General features: G+C 31.8%; 1 protein-coding gene and 1 non-coding gene across 2 annotated transcripts; one reads left to right on the top strand and one right to left on the bottom strand.

Annotated features, from left to right (window-relative positions):
* Window positions 1–2,286: 2,286 nt before the first annotated feature.
* LOC128672679 (uncharacterized) lies at window positions 2,287–22,651 on the bottom strand. Its single transcript, XM_053749976.1, has 5 exons — window positions 22,625–22,651; window positions 14,243–14,331; window positions 9,481–9,524; window positions 7,628–7,683; window positions 2,287–4,942 (listed from the first exon to the last, which is right to left on the bottom strand). The coding sequence occupies exons 1-5, from the start codon at window positions 22,649–22,651 to the stop codon at window positions 4,856–4,858; spliced, it is 303 nt and encodes a 100-aa protein (XP_053605951.1). The 3' UTR covers window positions 2,287–4,855.
* Window positions 6,782–6,854, top strand: TRNAH-GUG (transfer RNA histidin (anticodon GUG)). Its single transcript has one exon. It is a non-coding gene; the product is annotated as a tRNA-His (tRNA).
* Window positions 22,652–23,297: the final 646 nt, after the last annotated feature.

The raw sequence follows: 23,297 nt of genomic DNA, 5'->3' as shown, positions 1-23,297 counted from the left end.
ACGTTAGACCGTGTGCCTGTAGTCAACTCTTATTGCGAATGCTGTTGTTGCCTCTTAACTATCAGGGTTTATTCTCGTATTCTCCTGGATGGATATGGAATGCTCTAATTCTAGACCGGAAACCACAAGTCTATAACAAAACATATTTTATTCGAAAATATTTCGAAAATATTTCGAAGAACGTCAAAATAGTTTCCTCATTCTTTTTCGGTTCGAGTTAGATCGTTAGTTTTGGCACAGATGCTGGGATTAGAGTAGTTCTTAGCGAGACTTGAACATGGTCTTAGGGTCGCCTGTGATTAATAGTTACTAAGGTGAGACACATTAGGTTTGTCCAAGTATGCAATCTGTGCTTAAGGAATTACGTTTATATTAATAAATTATCGTATGTATATTATGTACCTATGTTTAGCTTTAAGTCCGCCTATTGCACTTTTACAAATTGTTTTGATGTGTAATAGTGTAATAATAGAAAAGCTTAAATAAATAATATTTCTTCATATAATCTTCATAATATTTATTCATATCTACTTGCAGATCTTAAAAGTTAATAGTTTCACATGGTGAGTGAGTATTGTCAAGTCGTAATCGTGATATTCGCATCTTCATATCATTTCACAATAGACACTTTGTACGGCTGTAAATAATATTACTTGTATGGGATGAAATGTCACGATGATTCTTAAATATCAAAATAGAAAGAATGTTTTGATATAAGTACAAAAGCTAAAATAAATAAATATATTAGGACAAATAACACAGATTGAGCTAGCCCCAAAATAAGTTCGAGACTTGTGTTATGGGATACTAACTCAACGATACTATATTTTATAACAAATACATATATAGATAAACATCCAAGACCCGGACCAATCAGAAAAGATCATTTTCCATCAAGACCCGACCGGGGATCGAACCCGGGACCTCTCAGTTCAGTGGCAAGAACCTTACCACTGCGCCACCGAGGTCGCCTTAACGTTAAAAGTTAATCTTAAAAGTTAACGTCAAAGCTTGCACCACTCAAGCTTTAACGTTAACTTTCGTTTTATTGTGGATATAATAATAAATATTTTAGGACAAATCACACATATATTATTATTGGATATACTTTATGCTATATATCTATCTATTTTTAATTTGCAAATCCTTGAAGTCTACGAAATGAACGCTGAACAGGATACACATGTGAGATTCCCGAAAGCTGAAAGGGCGCATCGCGGGTCGGTCCAATTATGAAAATAGCGCACCTGCGCTTGTCAAACCGCGCGGCCGCGGCTCGCTATTGGACCATTAATCTTGCTCGCTCCTTACATTTATGCTATCCTGGTATCTGTCGCGGTCTAAAACCGTGCTTTTACAAATAGAGCGGTAAATTTGAATTTTTAATATTATTGAAAAATAGGGCAAGTATTGTTTTTATGCGTTATCTAGGGGTATCATACCAGCTGAAAGGAAACAATTGGAAATATTGAAGAAAATTATCGTTTTTGCCTAACTTCGAGTTGTCAAGTGTTCTTAGTTTAGTAATCATCATTCTAATCTCAGGGCTGTCTATGTGAAATTCACTAGATTCAATTTATCTATCTATATATTTTTTTTATAAGAGTAGTATCTAGAATTTTATATATCTAGTATTTTATAAGAGTAGTATTTATCTATCTATATATTTTTTTTATAAGAGTAATATCTAGAAAATTTTACACAAGCAACGCCATCTATTGTCGAGTAGTAAGAAACACAAAATGAAAGCCTTATGATTCAAAATACTTTTGGACAATTATTTCAACACAACTGCCATCTGTTATCGAGTAGGAGAAACACAGAAAGCACTTTATTGTTATTGTGTTGTACGACATGCATTTCCATTTTATTGATCCTCTCACAGAGAAAATAAAAACTTTGTATTTCTTATATACTACATTGCTGTAAGATTTTTTACATGGAAAATTGTTGTAAATAGTAATGTCTTCTGCCACTCTAGTATTTGATACTAAATCTGGTCAACCTCTTATTCAAGTAGTAAAAAAATATTTTCTATCTAGTCTGAACGTTTCGGCTTTATTTGGGCGGGTAAACAAATAATAATATACATCTAAATCTTCCAAATCTATTTCTGTTTCAAATTATATGAAAAAGGCTATTGAACATTTGCCAAAATCCGTCCAGTCATTTTGACATGATTGTTTGACGAATATTTATAAATGACAGCAAACAGATTTGTAATATTGATATGAACAGGATTTTTCCTTTTGTTATACGTTGCGAAAGAAAAAAAAACGAACAAACAACTTTCAACAGTTTTTATTGATATATGCATACATGATATTTTGACGACCTCGGTGGCGCAGTGGTAAAGTTCTTGCCTCTGAACAGAGAGGTCCCGGGTTCGATCCCGGGTCATGATGGAAAATGATCTTTTTCTGATTGGCCCGGGTCTTGGATGTTTATCTATATATGTATTTGTTATAAAATATAGTATCGTTGAGTTAGTATCCCACATGACATGACACAAGTCTAAAACTTACTTTGAGGCTAGCACAATCTGTGTGATTTATCCTAATAAATTTATTATTATTTATCATATTTATTATTATAAATTAGCATCACAATCCACAACCAAATACAGATTTGTTTCCAGAAACATATTTTACTTTGGGAATCAAAATGAATTTATTTCGGCAGTCTTTTGTGAGTAATTTATTTAAAATATAGCTGCTTCTGTATAGTTACATAAAATTAAATTCATTTATTTTACTCCAGTACTACAAAATCAAACATCAGCAAAGTCATCGTCAGAAACGAATCAGCCACAAAATCCCAAGTCAGCCGACATGACAATGTATCGAGTTACTTGCGAGATGTGGCGCTCGACAATGCTGCTAATCGATTTTAATCACAAAAATATAATTACAATTATTTAAAGAGAAGTATATAACAGTATTTCATACCATATAAAATAAAACATACAAAGTATTTAAAAATAACAAAACACGTTAAATGTTGTCACTTTAATTAATCAATTTTATTAGGTAATTTACAATTACATGGCATTTCTATTTTTGTTTTCAATTAATATATTTGTGTTTGGGACACTTTTTGACTCTTAAATTGTGAGATCACTCCGATATTACTGTCATACAATCCCATATAAATTATTTAATTAAAGTTAACCTTCTATCAGTCTAACTGCAAAGAATACAAAAGGTGATTAGATTAAATAAAAAAAACAATATAATAGTACAGAATTAGATTAAAAAATCAAAAATAAATCGAGAGAAAAGGATCAATTATCAAAGAATAATAAGTTGGTAATGAGCGATGTAACCTGCTGTGTTGTAATGAAGTTTGAATAAATTGAAAGTAATATAGTTTTAAATTTAGCATTGTCAAATCATACCGCCGTAGTTATTGTTTTCCAAATTGATAAGGATAATGAAAAATATGCATTCAAAAAATAAAAATATAAAATTATGTTACACAATTACCTATATACAGATATTCATGAAGTAATACACAAATGACTAGTATTTGCATTCTCGAAATTCTCGAGAACGTAAGGAAACGGTGGAGAAACTCGGGATTCCCGAGAAATTTCTTCAATAATTTCGGATGAGAATTTATTTAGGAAATCTCCGAGAGAAGAATAGCAAATTTCTAATCGGCACATCACTATTCATAACCATGCATAGAAATATATTAAGTATTTAAATAAATCTTCTATGAAACATCATCTTCATTGTCTTGATCGTTGCAGTGCATGCACCACACAAACCTCTCTAGAACCGAATTTGTCGCCTCACTTCAAACAAATTCGGATCTACAGGGTAGATGTAGGGCACTAATATTGATGCCGATGGGCACCAAATTTGTTATTCCAAGTTCTGGCTTCATATCTTCAATTCTTCTTTGAATCTGGAAATTAATACGTATATATTTAAAAATGACTTCAAATTAAAGTCTGTTAGTACTAGATGTTTTATATGTGAACTATCGACAATCGCAATTAGGCATAATTTTATCGATCTATTATATTGCTTATATTTCTATATGTTTGATAAAAATCTATTGAGCCCATTCTGTTGTCTAAAATATTGATTAATATAATAATATCAAGATAACTCACAATTATTTATTACACATTTATATTAATATGAGGTTAACCTAAGCAATATAATTAAAATAATTTTCCAGTGCTACTTCAGTTTACGTTGCGCTGCGTAAGTATATTTACTTATTTTTTCTATTCAAAAATTTTAAGACAACAAAGATTTCAATGATGTACTTATGGATATTTGAAATAAATAACTACTCAGTTTTTTAAGGAAATTATAAATTTTAATTACCTACTAGCACTTACGATAATGGAAAAAATTATGTAGACACATGACGTCACTAGAGTCACGCTCTCTAGGTAGTAAAATTAATAATTACTGTACTATTCACATTGTATTTGCACTATTCACATACATTATATACACTTAATTTAATTATTATTATTATTATTAATTTGTTTTCTATGCAGCTAAAATTAAAGAATGAAAGGTAAACTATCAATTCATTTTATCACGTCAGTATTAACTTCGTGATAACCACTGTCTAGAAACAACTGCAATACAAACACAGCAGGGGGCATCATAGGATAGTTGTCATTCACGAAGTTTAACACTTGTCTATGGTAAATGGCATTAAATTTAATAATTTGAATGGAGAAGGCATTGTAGATGGGAGCAATTAAAATTTCCGAACTCAATTTCAAACGGTAATAATCTATAAAGTTCTATCTATTTTTTTCTGACAGTAACCAGACCTAGTTAGGACAAAATTAATGAAATCAAGTAGAATAATAAGACAGTTTTTAAATAAAAATAAAGATGCTTCTCTGAAATCCTTTGGAGTTTTCGTGACAGCCGGACGCTACGAACGCCTGGTTTTGACGATGCATCTGAAAAAACAAATTAATTCAAATGTAGAGAAAATTATATCATTATCATCGTAACTTTATATTGATATTATACAACGAAACTACTTTTAAGGGTCCATAAAATATTGCTTGAGAGGTTTACATAGAAGCCAGCATTGTAGTTATGAAAATTATTTTTTAAATAGCTTTTACCCTCGGCTCAGCTGTTACGCGGTGTACCTACATAACACTCAAAAACATGAACCGTTACCACGTACTCGATGAACCGTTTTGACGTGAAAGAAGGATAAATAAACATACATTAATATTTATAATATTAGTATGTATTAAATATTGACGTTCTATTATCCACAAACAATAAATTATGTTTGTATTCGTAAGTAAAAACTAAAATAATCCATCAAAAACACTAAACATATCGAGTATATTAATCACTCATTTTGTCACTCGTTAAATCCAAATTATCAAAACACTCATCCGTCAAAATTAGCGTCAGTGATGGTAGCGCGTCGGATTTTTATCGATTGTAAAAATTAACTACGAGTATCGACTAATCACAATAGAATTCCAAGTTAACGTGTAACCTCCGATAGTAGTTGGCTGTCGTAATCGATCAATGTAATAGTAGCGTTAAATAAATATCGGCGACAAGTGACGACGCCCTGTTTGAACAACTTTACACAATGTCTACACACGAGTCGGAATAGTATCAGACAAGGTTAAAACCGATAGGGAAAGTTTTGACAAAAATATTGCGTTAAACAAATTTACATTGGTTAACGGAAGGATGTTCTAGAGATGCATTTTAGACAGCACATGTTAATCAGCCTCTAACAATGTTTGCGAAGTATGAAACAGACACGTAATATTAAAGAATCTCGCATCTCTTACATCATAATGAGTCACATGGACACGTTATTCATTGGTCTTTGAGATTTGAAAATGGATAATGGTCGGGTCTAACACTTGATGAATATTGATTACTAGCGAAATTTAATCTGCTAAATAACTTTTTATGATAAACATACGAATGGTAAATACAGCTGCTTTAAAATGGTTTCGCATACATTTCAATGTATAACAAATATTGAGCATAATCTACATCGATTATAGTATTCAAATGAGTTTGAATGCCGCCGTCGCGTCACTTGGTCTGCGCGCGAATTCGTTGATTCGCCAACCTTGGAGTAACGAGGACGCCGGAGACCGGGGCGAGTGGATCAGGGGACGCGCATGCGCCGGACACAGGCAATGAGCCCGCCCCCGGCCCCGGCCTGGGACCGAATGAATGGCTCAGATCCCCCTAGCAACCATCCAGCTTAACTAGACCTCCCCTATCCTTGTTCACTCTAAAGAGACTAAAGGCGTCCTGTGCAACTCAAGGCTCAAGATCTCGTGGTTGCAACGTATCCAAGCGGCTGTTGGATAAATCTGTTGAGCGTTCAGCCCACTAGTTGCTAGGCGAGTCTTCGAGTCTTTGATTCGATCTGTCTGTGTAGGCAGACTTGTAACTCGAACTGCTTTGGAACCATCTGAGGCCATGGAAATATTTGGTTACATACATCGGTGGTCATATAGTATACATATGTTATGTTACCTAATTTTAAGAAAGTCATTTAAGTAACGTAGTGTACAAAAATCTTTAAGAACAAAGAAGAGGTAACTCAGGATGAAATATTCTAGATTTGCATATTTTAGAGCATAGGTTAAATAAAGAAAAATCTAACGTTTACTTGTTATTTGACCAAATATTATATGCAAAACAACTTCATTGTAATTGTAACCTATGTAAAACTTTATCTAAAACAACTCACAGGTATATTAATTGTCCTTCTAAGACTATAAATAGACTATTTTGACGACCTCGATAGCGCAGTGGTAAAGTGCTTGCCTGTGAACCGAGAGGTCCCGGGTTCGATCCCCGGTCGGGTCATGATGGAAAATGATCTTTTTCTGATTGGCCCGGGTCTTGGATGTTTATCTATATATGTATTTGTTATAAAATATAATATCGTTGAGTTAGTATCCCATAACACAAGTCTCGAACTTACTTTGGGGCTAGCTCAATCTGTGTGATTTGTCCGTATATATATATATATTGTTTAAATAACTTATTAGTTAGTTAAAATTTCAAAACATGTATTTGTACATGATATATTGCCTTGAAATAGGTACCTCTTCTTTTTCACGCTAATAGGTGGAATGTCAAACGTTCTATTTCGAAATAAAGTATAAGATTTTTTGTTAATATTCATTTTAATACTCGACTAACAGTATTGGAAAAAAGTGACGTTAAGAGAAAATATGTAGGTATTATAAAATACAAGCCTTCTTTCTGTTAGTGATGCTGTGTTCTAAAGTTCCTAAACCGGTTTTTACGTTAAATTTAGCATTCGTTTTCAATATTAAGGTAGGTTTGGGTGGGATGCGGAATAAAAACAGCTGGACTGTAGCTATAACTCGATGATTGTCTGATGATTTTGATGGATGATTTAAAAATTTTGAAATTATAGCGAAATGTTAAATAAATTTTGAAATTTAATTTAAGTTTTATTTAACTTGCCATTTGGTATTTTTTTATTTAAAGGTGCAACGTTGTGCTACAACATTTGAGACATTTTGTAAATTTAATTTAATTTTAGAATTTGATCTATCTATTAAAGACTCTAAAAAGAAAAAGATACAACAGTACAATATAAAACTCACCAAATTGAAATCACTCCAAAATGTAGATCCGTCAATTAGAAGAAGAATTTGAAAAACTGAAATTAACCAGAAACAAATTGTTAAACACCACAAAAATAAAAAAAAATAAACAAGAGGAGATGTGTTCACATCGAGAGTCGCACTTGATCTGATGTGGGAGAACACAACGTATCGCTTGTAACTATTGGTGATGAAAGCTATTAGCACTGTACTAATTGTGCGGCAGCCTACATTCAGAACGGTAATTGGTCCATTTACACGTTTAGTTAGTCTGCTCTTTATAATTGTAACCTGTTTAGTGGGATGATATGTGAAGCAACACTGTTAGGAAATTAAAACTACAGCCAGCATTAACTATCCAAATACAATCGTAAAATAGCCGTTATTACAAACAACATAAAGGCTGCACGGTGAATTGCTATGCCGTTGACTTGCACGTTTTGGAATGCAGGAAGATTTACCTAATGCTAATAGTGTTAATAGGAAAATTATAGAGCAATTGCGTTAGAACAATGAAAAAGCTCTAAAAGGAGAAACCGTGGTGCTAAATGATTTAAGAAATTTAGTTCCATGAATTTTTTCATTCCCCATATCGATTTTATTTATTCTTTTAGTCTTTGAGATGTATATCGAATTTAGAATTGCAACAACATACAATTTTTTAAATTGGCCTCTTGAAACCCTACATAAGTAGTTCTAATTTGAGTTACAAGATATTTGAAAATTCTGTAGCTAAAATAAAGCCATGAACTGAGGTCATGATCACACGACTATTTGTTAAGACAATATTTTATGGGTGAGTTTAAATAAGTAATTTGCATTATTGTTCAACATACGATACCATATTTACTATGTGCCGAATTTATTAATGTGTTGGTTTATTTAGAAGACACTAGTGAGTCTTTTAAAAATGTGAATCAAAAATTCATGTATGCTAGCTAATGCATAATGAGGCATAGTTTGATTTTTCTTGCAACATTCCATAAACCTATTTTTGTTTAGTTTTGTACCTATTTTTATCTTTACTAAAAATATAAAACTAAGTACATTTCTTAGTTTGTTAGTAATGGTGATTCTTTGTTAAAAATAAATATGCAATTTGGAGTCTTCTCCAAATTGCAAACTTTAGGTGAAGAGTAAACTTTTCGTTTTAGGTGAGTTCCAGATAAAAAAGTCTATTAAACTATGCCTATAAATAGACAATGAGTTTCAACACGGAGTTTCTGTTTTTACCTTGTGAATGGCCCCTACCCAGGCAATAACTAATGTACGGACTTCGGTAATGGCGGCTCGATAAATGTCGACCCAGAAATTTCGGGTTTGGACAATCAGGGCTGCTTGTTGGGACTTTGGAAGTGGATATAGAAGCTATTGTCTGCAGTCCAGTTCCATTCAGAGGTTTATGACTCCCTCGTAAAATCTATTGAGTTCTATATCCTTGATTTTAATTTACAGTGCTTACAAAATTTAAAAAGTAACTCGATAGTTTATTAAAACATTTTAAGTACCTATATTTTTTTTATTAACATTATCAGTAATCGTCACCGAACTATACATATTTACATTATTTACGACTGTAAATGATAATTGAGAAAATGAAAAAATTAGAAACCTAAATAGAAACTTCAAATACATTCTTGCTATTGCAATAATTTACTTTTCTAGATGATACAGAAAAATAAAGTATCGCAGACTAATAATAAAAACGGAAAATTGCCCATAAAAATGAACAATAAGGATGTACCTTGGACTGGTGCCAGAACATTACCAATATCTAGTAATGGGATTATATTTATTCTGGAAGGTTAAGGCTTTTCTCATAAATTCAAATATGTAATAGAGATACCACTTACAATTAAGAGATCCACTGAAGCACCAATAACCAGAGTTGCAGCATCTGAAACGATGTTCACAATATATATTTAGTTTCTTGAGGAAATTGGAGATTTCCCTTATATTTTAACGTTTGATTTAGGAATCCCTAAAGATTCTAATATGTATTGGGAATGGAATCGACCTTGTTCATCCTGAATGATACGCGCCAAACTAACGTTGACAGTCCCGCCAAGCATGGCGGCTACTCGTGTGGGAAGCGGAAATACACGAATTACTACGAGCCAGAAAGGATAGAATAATTTGAACGCATGTGCAAAAAAGGGACGGACAACAAGTCCCGGCTGTTCGAACTTTTAGACAGAGATAACGTTATATGCTTTGACAGGCGAGTGAAAGAATAAGAATCATGTCTAAACGGTTTTAGGGTGGAGCTGTCTGGACTTTTGGGTCGCAAAGCGCGCAGATGGCAACAAAAAGGGACCAGTCGGGACCAAAAATTTGGGCATAAATTGAACGACATTTTTGCCACATTGCTGTGAAGCAGTCCTTCTTCGGAATGAACACGGTTAACATGTGAATTAAAATTATAACATGTTAATGGTCTCTACAAATGTTTATTTGGAAGCGAAATTTAATAATCTGATATTCTTCTTCTATTTACTTTACGGACCAAGTGAAATTCTCTAGCTAGAAATAATAAAATTTATTGTTCCAGAAAAATTTAATACTTAAAGCCGATACCAACACGTTTTGTCTATTAAATTCGCTTTATTCAAGTCACGGGGTCACTGACACAGCATTTATTGCTCGCTTCCTGTGTTTTATTAAACTTCATATTTTTCCTAAACACGAATCCGCTAACCAAAGTTGTCTTCCGCCTTGTTCTGTGCTATTTGTCTTGACAAATATTCCACTTGTACCTACTTTTATTGCTTCTCATCCGAGTTTTATGTTACTGACGGACCGATTGTTATTTTATGGTTCTAGAGCAATAAAAATAAGTTTTCAAACCTTAAATCCTTGGCTGTTTCCATTATTATGTAATGCTGTATTCTAAGCATAATCTACGCGCAGTATTTTATTAGATTTTGCTATAATAAGATCGAAGGACAAAAGCCTATCACGAAGATATAATAAATTAGTCACTGTACATAAGATTAAATATTGTTAAGTTAACCTACTTCCCCTCAAAAGTTTAACAATTTATCTCCAAGATAAGAGATTAACGCGACGGAAGCTGCCGTATCAGATGTTTGCTCTCTTTATTATATTCTATCAACAGGCTGTTCTGTTTGTCACCTGATTACAGGTAGCTGATAAAGCTTTATTTGACTAAGATAAACCAGATTATCCTTTTCATATGTGTAAACATGTGGCTTTAATCTATGAGGCTGTGTGGAATAAACCGCGGAGATTTAAATCAATTTAATATGCAGCCCATGTACTTGACTAGATATTAAGAACTCGGATCTAGAAAAACACAGGCCACAGGCTCCCAATGAGAAGTATCATATCTTAACAGCTAAGGTAGGAACAAGTATTCTCAAAGAGAGTTGATGTCATGCAAGCGAAAGTTTATCACTAAGTGGATAAACCACAAGAAAGGAAATTACTACCAGGTTTTCAAAATGTTCCGGTTGATTTTTAATTCTTTGGCAAGCACTAGGGCTTAGTCAATACATGAGGATAAGATTTATATATCCTATAAAATATAAGGAATTACTATTCAGTACAAGGAATTTGTCGTATTATTACAAATTTAATCTTCTTCAGTATTAAATAAATAGACTATTAGAATTATATAGTCCATTAATTCTATATAGTATATTCATTATACTGTGAACCGATTATTAATATTTTTAATCGGCACATAAAACTGAAATTGGGTTATATTAACTAAAATCGTTATTTTGAATCAATGCTTCTACGATTATTCAAAGAAAAACCTTCCCTCTTTTCTTGTACTATTTTTATGGGCAATAATGATATTTTGTATTGTGTTGTAAGAGACGCAAAGATAATATAATAAGAAAATATGAAGGTGTAGTTCTGACGAAGTATCATCCCTCTCAGTAGTGGCTTCTGCCGATAGGGTAACCATTACATCTTTTTTAAGTTTGTTAACATTCAATATTTAGTGTTTTCAGAAGTGTATCCGCAAGATGCTTCGTCAAAATGTTTATTAATCTAACAGGCCATCCCGCATTTTTTTGGCAGGTTCCCATTGAACTGGAGCATTGCATTGTTAACATTTTCACACATGTTATTGTTTTTAGGCATAGCATAATGTAACAAGAACTATACAAGAAATAACCGCCGTTACCAAGAAAATATCTATCAAAACAAACGTTAAATAAAAATATTTGGTTGGTTTATTTTTTAATCATAAAAATTGTTGACATATGGCCAAAATTATAATATCTTTCAATTTTCCTTCTAATATCCGAATATTTAGCCACCCTAATCGTGAAATTATCCATGCCAGCACGCAATCCTCAAGAAGGCATTATTTATTTACAGGTCTGTTTAAACTTTGGAAGTTTTAATGACAACGAATCTGACTTAGGTAGTAATAAAAACACATTAATTCTCATACAATTTCGTCACGCAATATCCCCATGGGCTAAACTTTACAATTTTTGTTTAATATTGTCATTAACTGTTGTAAAACAACATTTCTAATAAAAATGCAAAGTAGATTATGACTTATGACTTTCAATGAAATTTAGCTACCATATGTACTTATAATTTCTTACTTCAATAGTTCTATTATTTATAATATTGTAAGCTTATAACATTACAAAACATAAAGTTGACATAATGTAAATAAATTAGATTATGTTTTGAATTGAATTTAATCCAAACTATACGTCAAATTACGATCTCTCCATATGCCGTATGTTCAAAATTTATGCCATTGATAAAATATAGATATTTCATTTTCATTTCCCTCGTGGATCGGAACGTTATAATATTACTTAAAGGTTGAGAAGAGCAAGTAAAAGGTGAAGCTTTATGACATCAAGCATTAACATGCTTTAAATGAGAAATCAGAATATTATCAGAGCATTCCAAGTTTCGCGCATGCGTAGTATGACAGGCGGTATTGACTGGGCGGGCCGCGCACGCTCCGAACTCGCCCGATGAAAGTAAATAATACAATAAAAATAATGCAATCCTACCCGATTTGAATGTCGCCGCTCGGCTGTAGTCCGTTACATTCGTAGGGTTTTACGATTTCGTCGCGTAATTTAGGGACTGTCGGCGTCGTGTGAGACGATAGATTGTATGAAAATGAATTTGAGACACTGAACTTAATTTTAAGATAATTTTACTGCTCTTTTGATTAAGATACAATTATTTCAATCTACCGATTTATTTATTTTTTAATGTTTTTTCTATGTAAAGTAATATTCATAAATTTAAACGTTATATAAAATTGGAAAATACACTAATTTTGCAGTAATTATAACATCTTATTAGATAAAAATTAGGCACTTTTTTTAAATAAAAATATATATGTATTATTATTATTCGTCGTTACATAGCATATATTGATTGACTGTCAGACATAAAATAAAAAAAATCAATTGAAACAGCAAATCATTAACTAAATCCTTTTTCTGAACCATTAGTAAGCCTTTATGAGCCCGTAAGCCAAAAAGGCTAATACTCAATTACAATAATCCTGGCCTTTCGGGGCCTAAGCCGAGGCAGTGGAGGTCTCGCTATCATTTGTGACATTTATTCTATGAATTCAATTCGATTTAGCTTCTATTTCAATTTAAATTAACATGAAACGTTAATTTGCGATTATAGTTTAAGATTTTATTTGAAATTGCTTTTCCCCAACAATGGGCCATAAATAGCTATAATTGTTTTTTTTTATATCAATTTTATAAAATACATATTATTATTTTACTGTCAAATAGCGAGTATATGCCATTATATAAAATAAATAAATTATAAAACCGGCATTATTGTTATGTATAATACTCAAATAGTGAGGATGAAATGTAAAATTTCTGCGTAACTTGAATTTGAAATGCCGAGATTGAAATAAATTATTAGAAAATGAAACTATAAAAGTACAAACGAAATGAAACTATGTTCTAAATTATATAATTCAAAAATAATATAACATGGAAATTAATTGTAAAAAACAAGCCTATAATTTAGACTTACTTAGTTTTAAATCTTAAATTAAAATTAAATACATAACGATGATTTGCAAAATTTTCATTTGGTTTTCGACGTATCAACAAGATTTGGGCGGGGGCGGAGTTAATGACCTTAACCCTTGCGAGGAAGGCTTTAGGTTACTAAAAATAGTAAAATAAAGTAGCGTACATACAATGCTATATAAATATTATTCTTACAAATAAAAAAATGAATACCTAAAAAGTTAAAAACAAAATAATTTTCATAGTTAGTTCTCAAGTTAATAGTGATAATGTCATAACTGAAATAAAATTATTTTTTTTAGATAAAAAATATGGATAAAGGTAGCACCGATGGCTAAAGCACAATAGTTTAATCCAATGCAGTTCCTTTGTCGAGAAATATTTAAAAATTAAGAAAAATACACAATACTGTGAAACTACATAGATACTAAAATTAAGTTAAGCTTAAAAAAAACAATAATCGAGTAAAATAGCCGCACAAAATATACAATACAACAATAAAAAATATCGAAATCATTCGAGTTGTAATTCAAAAATATTAACCAAATCAATACTGGCATGTAAAATGCAAATTAAAAATGAAACAAACTCTTACCGAGTGCGGAACGCGGTAGGGATGCGAGGCAGCTGCGCGGCGCGGAGTGCTGCCGACGACACGGGCCTACAGCACCCTCCCCGCGCCCCCTGCCACACACCCCTGCCAACTCCTCAGCTCACAGATTTGCTTACCCCTCACCCGGCTAACAAGGTCTTCGGGACCTAATAATAACCAGGAAGGGATGCTTCGAACTCCTCGATGTCAAGTATCAGAGGTGGTGCCCAAATGGATTTTCGAGTGTCATTTTGCGGCTTCAATTTTTCGCCAGAGGAAAATGATAATATTATAATGTGCTTTTCTATCATATTTATACTTTCGATCATTAGTGTTATATCTGAATATTTTTTGAAGATTTTATAAAATTTATAAGTATGCTTATATGGGGTACTCGTATATAACGAAATGTGTGTAATACATACATGAAACCTGTTTTAAATAATATCCAATTTTTTTTACAGTTCTACAGATTTTTAGGAAAACCGCAACATTATGAAGACATTTTCAATTATTATTATAAATTAAATCGTATTATAAATTATTCCGTGATATAATTATTTGTTTATACATACTGTTATAAAAGAAAACAAAAAAATAAAATTTTATACATAGGTATCCGTTTTTATATTTTTAGATGACCAAAAAAATATATGGATTATTTTAAACGAGCCTAAAAATAATAAAAACAACCCTCGATTTTATTACGTATTCCATTTCTACGATATACGAGTATAAATCCCGAGTTTGAATATCTGCGCCATATTTTTTCGATATGGGATCACATCAGGTGGAATAAATTTTGCGCAATAAATTTGTTATTTCAAAAGTCCCATATATTACAGATTTGACTGAATTCAAATTTGATTCGATCTATATCAGAAATTATATTTGAGTAAATGGATATTGCAGTCAATAAACAATTATAAAGATAGAAAAATATATAATCGTAATATTTTTTGGTAAATCACTTTACACGTAATTAACATTCTTTAAAATAAACTCGTAAACAATATACATACTATCAATAATAGCAAAATTTTATTTCACGTAACATTAATTTGAATTTATTATACAAAATTATTTTATTTAATATAAAATGTTATATATTATTAATTGTAAATAAGATTACTTTATATTTGTTTTCTATTACTTTACTGTTATTAAATTAAATTGGTTCAGGCCATCAATACTTCGTATATACTTAGTGCTTTATAAATTGTATATATCTATTTCTATTCCCTCTAGAAAATTGGGCCATCAGTATTATCCTTTATCTTTTACGCAATGCTCAACAAAATAGGAATGTGTATGAGGAATTTATTAGAAATAGATTTGGGATGCCTTAGGCGTGTGAGAGTGAAACCGTTAGTAAAGGCGACGGGTGGTGACGTAACCGACACAGCCTTCTTAGGAACCGTCCACATTGGCATTTCAAATTGTGACGAAGCGCTTCTTCTTTCATTTGATTTTCTACGTTAATATGCTGAAAGTGGACGAGATATTGCGATAAATGCTAAGGAATAATAAGTATGATATTTTTTTTGTTCATACTGAAAAGATCTGTGGGAACGTAAACCCTCCCGTACCTCTATTTTTTTATTAAGTAGTGGGTGTTTAAGATTAGTGGTAGCCCGAGTAAGAGTGGGACGAAATGGGCCCGATGCAACGAAAACGATTTCGACACAATGCAACGAAACTGGCATGTAATTTTTACAAAATACATAGGATAGTTAACTTTAAAATTTTTATTATTTTTTAACTTTTGTAACACCTTCTGTATTTAATTGAATTTAAAATTAACTATTACGAGTTATGTGTTAATAAATCAAGAATTTATGAGAAAAAGAAAAAGCATAGTGAATAAAACAAATCGAGTGGTCTTTTATTTTTTGTCAAATTTTACAACTTAGCCTTAAATATTGGACACCAGTCTCGCATGGTTTCCGTCCGGTGTGACAAGATGCCATATGTTATTTGTCCCAGATAAGTCGGTGACTCCAATTAAATGGTGCTTTACATTTAAATCGTTTCTATTAATAACTCGGTCTTCTTTATCTAGTCACAATTGAAATCGATTTATATAACGTAGAAAACAATTTGAAGATAGATATTTACAGGTAACTAGCTGCAACCCGCGGTGTTACCCGCGGTTTAGCATATTTTGTAATGAAATGTTGCAATTATTTAAAAAACGTAGGTACGTTATATAGGAACTAAAAAGTAAATAATTGGCAGTGGATCGGTTTTATAAATAAGACCGAAATAACTCGTTTTTAATTTAAGAATATCACTTTAAGAATTATTTGATATATATTTTGCGGCCAGTCGCAAGAAAAAAACCCAGGGCTAGACATTAATTATAATAATATTTTTAAAACATTTGAGTTAGGTGTTAATAAAATAATAATTATTATTACTCATATTATTACTTATTACTATGTTACATTACTTTTAATTTTAGCAAGGATTACTCAAGCGAGAGATGTGGTGGGGCCCACAATTAAGTAGTCCTGTTTAAGAATAGGACCACTAGGACACACCCGCATATTATCCTATGGATGTGACGAGGCGCCTAAGGTACACATAGCCTTGGCAGCTCGTAGGTAACATTTGCATCCCAATGAGTGTTAACAGGCAGGCAGGAATTAAAAAAAATATTTTTTTTATTGTTTTATGTTTATTGGCCCCGGGCTTTGCGGTGTCGCAGCCCCGGCTGTAACAACACGCAAAGATGAGTCCAGATTCAAGTGGACGTTCATTTTTGAATATTTGAATGGTTCTTGTGAAATAGCCCTTAGTTTTAGTTTCGGAACCACGACACGTCCGTCCGGTGGTCGCCTAACAAGATATTCCTTATTGTCTCAATGTTTACTGCTTAGGGACCCATATATTTTGCAAGAAAATAGACATTACTATCGGCACCGCGATGGCAAACCATTTCTGTGGAAAATATAGTAGGTAGTTTGTAGATTTTTAAATATGTGATTTAAAATTTGAAGTCATAAAGTGCCTATATAAAGCAGAAGGTCCCATTTCTGTATAAATGCTTCAACTTTTACTGCAAAATATTAAAACTTTTTCCAAATAAAATTTGTTATAATTTTTGGTGTTTATTTATTTATGTGCACAACAATGATAATAATTTTTTATTACAATAAACTAAACAAAAAATTTAAAAGTAATGAAAAATAACGAACTATTCAAATTGTTCAATGTTATAATTATTTAATTCGTGCTATGTCTGGTTTTCTCATTCAAAATTCTATCAATTAATTCAGCAGTTTAATTTGCGTGTAAAAGTTTATAAATTATCACATATAATTGATTTCTATTCTAGGTGCGTAGTATGCTATAAATGAAATACCTAACTCTATTCTTGATAGGTATGAAAATAAGAAATTAAAAAAAACAAATCTTACTTTAAAACTTCTAAATAGGTACTGTTCTTGGTTATGTCTTTGACTTAAAACATTATTTACCTTTATATGTAAATAATGTTTAAAGCTTTATAGGTTATCTTTATATGTAAATAATGTTTACCATATTAGGTTACGCAAAAGATGGTTTCAAGTTTTAGTTCAAGCTAAAAACGATGCCGTAAGTCACGTATTTTTAAGGTATTTTCCCCAAAATATTATCTATATATATAATATCGATTCTCCTACTTTACTTAAACTTAACTTCGAGATTCCCTAGCGTAAATATAGGTAATACTACCTGTGACATACAAATGGCCTGTGTGGCCCTGGTATATTAACATTCCTACAAGAGATAAATGAGGTCTATCAATTAAGCTCGACCAGGTGGTCGTGACATTGAAGAGGCAAGTATGATGAATTGCCAATAATATGTACCTTACTTCCGATGACATTCTGAGTGCGAAAGTGCTTATATTCAAGTTTTATCTCTCAGGAAGTCTTGCTGGAAAATCATGGCAGGAAGAATATAAACCTATGGTAAATGATCTAAGTATGGAGAGAATGAATGTGTTTTGTATCTATGAAAAATTATTCCCGTTTACTTTGCATTTTATGTAAGAACTTAACCTACCTAATTAAATTCTGTAACATAAATGACATATTTAGTCACTGAGGTCCATCACACCATACACGTTTGATTCAAAATAAATACAATAAAAAATCAAGACAAACCTAAATCCGGTATAATCGGGTTTCTTTAAGTTAACTTTAAAATTTTTATTATTTTTCAACTTTTGTAATACCTATTTATTTTTTAACATTTTTTTCGAACAATTCACATTCGTAGATCGTCACTCCAACGCTTCCTTGGTCTGCCACGTTTCTTATTTCCATACTAGGGTGTAGCTAAAATGTCCCAACGTACTGACTGCGTACCATGTTCCACCTAAACGTTGCGGACTTGAATCCCATCGTCACCAACTCTAATTTTAATAAGATAATGGAATTTTAGACTCTAAGAAGAAATGGTTAGATTTAGCTTCGAATAGAACGGCTTGTAAAAAAAATGGGAGAGATTATTGCCCAGCAGCGGGACGGAATATGTTAAAAAAAGTGAAATTTTAAGCTCCTAGGTATATAAATGAAATCAAAAGAAATATATAAATGAAAATTTTATATTTTTTAATATTACATATAAAAGAATATATAAATGAAATCAATAAATATTTGAACGCATCGAGCGTTCAAATATTTACAAAGTTGCACTGGGACGAACTGCATACCCGTGTCAATCAGACGCAGGATTATTTCGCTCGGACGCGCAGAGCCAATCCTACGTCACCCCTCCCCCATTGGTGAATTTAAAAAAGGAATTTCAATTTAATCGCTCCCCTCGAACGTAGCTGACAGGCGGCTCTTTACCAGGCCCAGTTCCCCGAACAGTTATTAAATGTCTCTTTTTTTATTTCTAAATTTAAAATTTGCTATGTTGTTGTCGTCCAATTTGATTTTTACTAATTTTTTTTTTCATTGGGAGTATTCTTTTTATTAAATCGTTTTTGATTTTTTTAATAGATAGAAAACACACATTCTTGCTAATTGGTATTGTTAATGGATACAAAGTAAATAAGAAATAACGAAAGTCTGAGTAATATCTTAACAACTTTTTTAAATTTCTATACTTTATTCAAAGTACTTGTACTGATGTAACGAGCTATTTTGGAGTTGGATGACTCACTTGAGGTACTTACATGTTGTTACGCAAGATCAAGATCATGTCTGCATGATTAAAACTTTACGACCATATGGCGGGACATCCACTACCAATAATGAGTAGGATTTTTTTTGTGTATTGTAAAAATTAGATTGATATATAATCAATCTATTTATACATACCAAGAAACTTTATAACGTGTAAGAAAAGAAAATAAAATTACCGATAGTATTGATAATGAATGTATAATGCCAAGATATATCTGATATATAGATATATATGTTTTCGTAGCGTCCCATTAGTGAAAACAATTTAAAAATCGTTGTAATACAAAAAAAAGAAGAAATTGAATGGATCACTTTTTATTAGAGATTTATAGATGATTAAATATAATTTGTATCTATATATAAAATTTATTTTATTGATATTTTTTGTTTTTAAACTTAGTTTTCTGTTTGTACGAACTTTATTCTTTAGCATCAAGGTCGTACCTAATATCAGTAATTAAAAAATGTAGGAATAAAAATAAATATTATAGAATTTCTAAGATTAAAATTCCAATCGAGTTCTTACATTCTAGAACTCGTGGTAGGGCTTCGCTTTCCGTTCAATCAAAATGCGCAAGTCGGGATTTGGCGCAGGCGCACCAAAGGTGCCTTTGTGGCGGCCATATTTTTGTTCTTTTTCTCGTTCGAAATTTAAACAAAAATATCGCCATTCATACCGGCCAGGTATAAATTTCGAGCTAACAGTTTTTATGTCGAAATTTTATCGCAACGGCGGCTACTTAGTTACAGGATTATAGTCGATCGATTTCTTGGAAACTTTCTTGTGAGTTAACAAGATTATGTTTAATGTTAATGGAATTAAGTTTTATTGTTTTCTTTCAGAATGTATTTTAAGACAAATAAATAGAATGGATATATATGAAATTTTCCACATTTTCGTATTTTAATTTAAAAAAATGATTGAAAGCGCATATAGTAATATTTTAAAACAATTTAAAAATAACGGTTATGTTCACGTGACACATTTGGAAACTAAGTTTTTATCTGTCAAGGCAAATTTTGTTTGTTAATTGATATAGCAAGTAATTAAAATTCAAAAGATATTTTTTATTCATTCAAAGTGCAATAGTTTTAGAAAACAAAACATTTAAAACAGGCAGTTATCGAAACGCAAGGACCTAAACTGCTACTTAGAAGAAAATCAATATTACAAAATGGTGCATCAAGAACTGCAACGAATGCATAAGATGATACGCCCAGTTTGCGGAGACCGGCTCAATACTTCGGAACAAAGGAAAAGCGCATCATCTACATTTAGCCCGGTTCGATTAACCCTTAGAAGTTTCACTACTGCAGAGGGAAGGAGGGTGTAAATTACTCAATCTCGTCATTTATCCCTTTGAAAATATTAAAAAACTAAAGGAAAATTAAAGGAAATTCATGTAAAATCACTTACCAATCAAATTTTGCGCGAATATTCACTAAAAACCGCAATTTTTGCGGTAAAAAGTTCTGAATTGCAAGAACACATCGTACTGCTCTGACTGCAGAGCTTTCTGAAAGCTCACTAGTATGCTCAAAGAAGCTTTCAAAACAGAGGGCTGTTTTACCTAATGTTATGTAGCGACATCTATCGTGTCATGGCTAAACCAAAAAGAATGGATAAATCCGTTCAAACTTTCAAATGTTGACACATTATATGAATAATATTTTATCATTTTTCTAATATGAAAGCATATGTTTCATTTGTATCTAGTTGAAAAATGTTTCTTATACGAATCGGGAAATTCTGATTGGTATTTACGAAGGCGACACTAGCGTACCCTACGGAAAATCTAGGAACTACGCGGAGGTTGTGGTAGTTTATCTTTTAGTTACGTAAGTGTACTGCAGATGGCGTTGTAAATGTGGAAAAATTATGAACTGAAAAAATATCTACGTCTCAATTCCGGGAAATACCGCTAGATGTAGTGTTTCACGATTTGTAATAACATTTCACAGAAAATTTCAATGAAGAATCATAGGACTGAAATTTTATGAGGCAGCATGTCTATTTACATAACAATCAAGATACCTATCAATAAAGAAGTAATAAAGTAAATTAGAGAAAATCACTTATCCATACAATGTTGCGCTATTTTTTATTACTATACTAAATACAGACTAAAAATAGTAGTCATATGTAATAATAGGGTAGTTGCCTGTGTATAAAATAAAATATATAAATGTATATACGATAATCAAACGTCACTTAAATTGATCGATTTTATTTATTTACTATAAATAAAATCGATCAATTTGAGTGAAGTAATATTTTTTGTTTTATTAAAGCATCGATTTTTTTTGATAAAAATAAAAAAAAATACAAAAAATGGCAAGAGAACACAAAAGATAGGAATGCGTGGAGGAAGTTAGGGGAGGCTTTTGCCCATCTGTGTGATTCAAACAACTAATAAAAATAAAAAAAGTATCATTAAAACGCTTTTTGACGTCAACATTTGTGACGACTTGTCATACAAGCTCCATATATTTTTTGTCTTTGACACATGGAAAAATGTATCTTATTTGACTTGATAGCAACTACTCATCAAGTTGTTTTCAAGTTTACATGTGAATACTATTTGGCAATAAAAAGAGACTTTACTTATTATCACGCCTGTTTTAAAAATAAAGTTATTTTAAAAACAGGCGTTGTACACCTTCGACCTATGGTTACGGTTAATCAGGATTTATTGGATTTTATATCATCAGAGTGCGATTAACATTACAACAATGATTAAACTAATTTTCAATATAATTTTATGAAACTTTTGCATTAGTTGTATATACGGTTGATCTATGGCGAGAATGAATTTATTACCTACTGAAACTGCTCACTTTAACAAATTTAAATCGGTGACATCTATCCAAAATAATGTATTGTTGTAAATTTATGTGGCTGCATCGATTTTGCGAGTCAGGACCAGTTATTTTATTGAAATTCCCATGTGTTATGTATGGTGACAGTATATTTATTATTTCTACTTTAACTTTCAGTGCAATGCAGAAGTGACATATTCATGTGGATAGTGATTTCCGCCTTAGAATAAAACCACTCAATATCATACTATCCCTAGATTTCGTACGAGGCGATTAAGGGATAAGAAAAGAGAGTTGATGTCTATCGTAAACATTGAATTGAGATGCATTAAAAAATATATATTTATACGATTTTTTTTACTGACGATAGACATCAACCCACTTTTTTCTTGTCCCTTTCCTCCTGCATTCTGCAAACATAGCCCGCTCAGTCCCACATTATACTAAATACAGGGATGGTTGGCGAAGTAAAGAGGAGGGATTTGCCCAGCAGTGGGACACTAAGGCTAATAAAATAAAAATTACCCATCGCTAAGTAAAAAAATAAAATGTCAGAAATGGAGATTATTCTATATTTTATGCTGATGTCACATACATTTGAAAGAGTGTCTGTGTCAACCATTTGCCAATTCGATATTATCACCTACATCTACATCACATCACATCAGCACCTATCACGATCACCACGCGACACAATTGCTCAAAAACCTCGTGTTATCTTATCATAATTGTCAATGTACATCTTCGCACAGCGTGTAGTGAAAAATGATTGTAGTACACGCCTTAATGCAAGGAACAGGCCACAATCCGATGGACTCACGGACAGACGGATATTAATAATATTACTCATTGTACGCGACACGGTGATACCAATCGCTGCGGTATGCTGGACTTCAGATTGTTAGGATACATACTGGCAATTACGAATACGTAATGCAAATGTTTTTTTCTTCTGTACAGAGGAAAAAAAAACATTGACGACAACTGATATTATGGAATAGATAATTTGCGCTTAAGGTTAGGTACGCAGTTTCATATATATATGAAACCTAGTT

The sequence above is a fragment of the Plodia interpunctella genome, chromosome 9 (assembly GCF_027563975.2).
Source record: "Plodia interpunctella isolate USDA-ARS_2022_Savannah chromosome 9, ilPloInte3.2, whole genome shotgun sequence".
NCBI classification, from domain to species: Eukaryota; Metazoa; Arthropoda; class Insecta; order Lepidoptera; family Pyralidae; genus Plodia; species Plodia interpunctella.
Note: the sequence above shows the minus strand (reverse complement) of the source record. Positions and strands in the feature narration are given on the sequence as shown.

Bases quoted from the DNA above. Each gene is read 5' to 3' on its own strand.
- LOC128672679 (XM_053749976.1), bottom strand. From the start codon at position 22,651: ATGCAGGAGGAAAGGGACAAGAAAAAA. The intron at 9,525-14,242 runs GTAAGAGTTTGT...ACATCGTTTCAG, and splicing joins CCTACCGCGTTCCGCACTCG to ATGCTGCAACTCTGGTTATT. The intron at 7,684-9,480 runs GTAAGTGGTATC...GGTTAATTTCAG, and splicing joins CTTCAGTGGATCTCTTAATT to TTTTTCAAATTCTTCTTCTA.